General features: G+C 37.4%; 1 protein-coding gene across 2 annotated transcripts; it reads left to right on the forward strand.

Annotated features, from left to right (window-relative positions):
• Positions 1–521: 521 nt before the first annotated feature.
• Positions 522–3,697, forward strand: LOC130734136 (protein SICKLE-like). Of its 2 annotated transcripts, none has more exons than XM_057586462.1 (3): positions 522–679; positions 1,645–1,962; positions 2,614–3,697. In XM_057586462.1, the coding sequence occupies exons 2-3, from the start codon at positions 1,650–1,652 to the stop codon at positions 3,336–3,338; spliced, it is 1,038 nt and encodes a 345-aa protein (XP_057442445.1). In that variant the 5' UTR covers positions 522–679; positions 1,645–1,649; the 3' UTR covers positions 3,339–3,697. The 2 variants fall into 2 exon arrangements, with proteins under 2 accessions (XP_057442445.1, XP_057442446.1); XM_057586463.1 differs by having other exon boundaries at positions 535–679; positions 1,650–1,962.
• Positions 3,698–3,903: the final 206 nt, after the last annotated feature.

The raw sequence follows: 3,903 nt of genomic DNA on the forward strand, positions 1-3,903 counted from the left end.
AGTTTTGGTTATGGTGACTTATGGTTTTTGGGTTTTGTCTGCTTCTTCAAGCCTGATTTTTTTTTTCTGGTTTCCTCACATCTACAAACATTCTGGGTTTTAATTAATGGAGAGGATAAAGTGTGGGTATTTTGAGTTTTAATTTCTGAGTTCTATTTGTAATTCAGGTTTTTGAACTTAGGGTTTTTAGGATTGAAGATGATAGAGGTTGAAGATGAAGATCATATATGAACATGATGATAAACATGTTTCTGGATTTTTTTTATTATTTTAATGGATTTTCCCCCAAAACCGTTAGTTTTTTGACGGTAAATGGAAAAGGAACCAAAACTATTGACGGAGTATAACATTGGGGACCAAAAATACTATTTTTAAAGTTTAGGGACTCATTTTGCACAAAAGGCATTCGTGGGGATCAAAAGTGCTATTAAACCTTTGATATTTATGAAAAGAGATACGCAAAATGTTAAATTTGACCCGAATCGAAGTGTATATGAACTCCCTTATCATGGGTCCTCCTTTATTGGGTTTTTAACACTCATTAAACTTGACCCGAATCCAATAGGTTTAAAATAAACCAAAACACCTCAGAACACACACAACCCGTGGCTACTCTGCTCGTGCGTGCTCGTTCGCCGTCGCTCTCCCCGCCGTCGCTCTCTCCGCGCCACCGCAACTCGTAAGAACCCTAACTCCCATAAATTTCTTTTCCCTTTTCAATTTCTTTTCATATTTTATCCATGTTGCAATGCAATAGAAACCCCGATTTACAAGCACTCAAATTTTCACAATGCGAATAGCTTGATTTTCACCATACCACACTATTGATCGCTTTGATTTTTTTTACTGAGATTGTCTCAAATCAATGGAAAATGTATTGGAATTTGTTTTAGGGTTTGTTTTAATGTTTGCTTTGTTGAAATTTGAATGTTTGAAAATTTTGTTCTATTTTAGTTTATAGTAAAGGTTGCTATTACCCCCTTTTCATGATATATTCCAACTATAAGAAAAAGATTGTAGCTTTTGCAGGTTTGCTTGTGTGGGTGGGTTTGAGTTTCTGTGTGTATGATGAAATTGAAGACTATGTTGTAATTTCTAGTTGTGTTTGTGAGTGGACAAGTTTTAGGCCCCGTTTGGAAGAGCTTATTTGAGCTTATCTGATAGCATAGCCCGTGTTTGGGAGAGCTTATGTTTGCAAACAGCTTATGTTTTGAGCTTATTTTCATAAGCTACTCAGGATAGCTTATGAAAAATAGTTTATGCTTATATATAGCTTATTTTCAATTTATTTAAATATTTTTTTTAAAATAGCTTAATTAAGCTGTTTTTCCAATGGGACCTTAATTTTGACCTTGTTATCTTTGGCATTTTCATGAATAGGCAACGGGTGTATTGAATATAAGTCTAGAGCTTCAAAAGATTACTACTTTGACATTACCCACAAAATTCAGTTTTTCATAAGTTTCTGTGAAATTGTATTAATTAAATCAGAGGATGATGAGACGTGAGATTTTGTTTGTTTGCTTTTGTTTTTGCTGTTTTCGTATTGTTTATGAGCTTGGTTTAATGTTGCTGTTGTGACAGTGTGATGACTGTTAATCTATGTAGTGACTTGTGGTTGTAATTGCTTACTTTATTCTTTAGGTTAGATGGAGGATTCAGAGCGAAGGAAGAAAAGGTTGAAAGAAATGCGCCAGCAAGCCGATCTAGCTGAAGTTTCTGGTGGTATCCAAGGTTCTGGGGTGCCTGGTTTTCTCTCAAATCCCCTGGTTGAAACTTCTTCAACTGTGGCATCGCAAGATAAATCACACGCTCCTCATAGATTTGACTTTTATACTGATCCAATGAGTGTATTCTCATCTGACAAAAGGAGCAATGCCAATATCCAGGCCTCACAGGGTTGTTTCCGTCCTCCAAATATTGGTGGTTCTCCTATGGCACAATTTCCATCACCATATCCAGGTACTGCTTTCCATTACTGTTTACTTGTCACTGGTATCCTTTGATATGAGATGAATTTTAATAACTACCTAATTATAACTGACCATTAGAGTCTTTAGATTCATATAACATCTAGTTACTGAACCTAATTTAAGCTGATTTTACTCACATACATCAATACATACTGCAATAAGGATTTCACCTGCCGTCAGTTCTGTCACTTTTTAGTAGTAACTAGTAAGTAGTATCCCTTCAATTGTTGAGTTTACATCAATTTAGTTCTCCTAGGATTATTTACATCAATAGACTACAATCTGCATTATTTTAAAAGTTTTACCCAATCCAGAAAGAAGTTTAGTCTCTAAAAGAGGGACTTGGTTGGGTCAAGTATGAATATTAATGTAAATAGTTTTTGGAGAATTTAATTGGTGTAATCCCAATCTTTCATGTACCAAAGATTCTTCTTGCTCTTTAATGCATGAGAAGTCTCTAGTCTATTTTTCATTAAACAATGGTTGGATCGAGACATGCATCATTGCTTTTGTAAGTTGTTTTATTGTTATGATCTTTAATATTAACTATCTGGAATTTCTCTCATGCTCTCTTATCACCATCCAGATTTACCTTTCCTTTTTCCTCTTACAATTGACATTCATTGATTTGAAATAACAGGATCAACAAATCCGCAGATGACCCCCTCTCCCAGTCAAGTATTTCCAGCACCCTATAGAAACCCGGTTTGGAATGGACCTAGAGGCCCTGCTCCCTATAACTTCCCATTCCATCCATCAGGTGGTGGTACCTATCCAAATCCTAGATTTGAACCATCAAGCAGCCCATCATATAACTACAGACCCAGCTATAGTCCGAATCCTTCTCCAGGATACACGAACACTCCAAGTCCTAGATTCGAACCATCAAGAAGCCCATCATATAACTACAGGCCCAACTATAGTCCGAATCCTTCTCCAGGATACACGAACAATCCAAGCCCTAGTCGAGGGCGAGGTAGGGGCTCCTGGCAGAACACCAGAAGCCCTGTTTCAGGAAGGGGTGGTGGACAAGGCCGGAGTTCTCGCGGGCACTGGTCCAACGAGGACCAATCTATTGCTCCAGAACGATATTACAAGAGGTCCATGATTGAAGATCCGTGGAAGTTTTTGCAGCCTGTAATATGGAAGGCAGTGGGTATTTCTTTTAACACTGCACCTGCACCTGCACCTGCACCTGCATCTGCACCTGCGCCTGAGAATTCAAAATCCTGGACTTCAAAGTCGGTAAGCACAAAAAGGGATGGTTCATCTGCTGCTCCTGTCAAGTTCAGTTCGGAACCAAGCCTTGCAGAGTACTTGGCTTCTGCGCTCAATGAAGCTGCTGAAAGTGCAGAAAAAGAATGATAGCAGCTGGGAGTTCCTCCATCATGATGTTGCCTAGGGAAAGGAATGCCCAACCAATTAAGAAACTACAAGATTAAACAAGAACTCATGTCATGGATGAATGCCAGGGGCTCAGCTGTGTTGTGTTAGTGTATATATTTTATATACTAAACACCCTGACAAGCTTTTAGGAATGTATTTGGGTTACTGACATGCAACAATTAGTTGACCAATTGTATACTATATTTTCTGAATTGTACTGTAATTTTTTTTAGTACAGGTACAAGGTTCATGCTCGCTCTGGCCAGAAATTGTTAAACCGTGTAACCAAATTTTGAGTGTAATATGTTCGATTCGTGTTAAATTGTTTGGCATAACAACATACTGAACTTGAGGATTATTGATTTAAATGGGAGACTAGGTTTTGATTAGGCCGAAAGTTGGTTTTGTATATGCATAGAACTGATAGAAGTCTCATTTTAACTAAAGATATAGTCAAATAAGTATTTATAAAGAGAACAACCTTCACCCCTCAGTTAGATTTCAGGATAAAGTTAGGTTTAACTCAAATTCTAAGATGGTACTA

This window comes from Lotus japonicus, chromosome 1 (assembly GCF_012489685.1).
Source record: "Lotus japonicus ecotype B-129 chromosome 1, LjGifu_v1.2".
In the NCBI taxonomy this organism is placed as follows: domain Eukaryota; kingdom Viridiplantae; phylum Streptophyta; class Magnoliopsida; order Fabales; family Fabaceae; genus Lotus; species Lotus japonicus.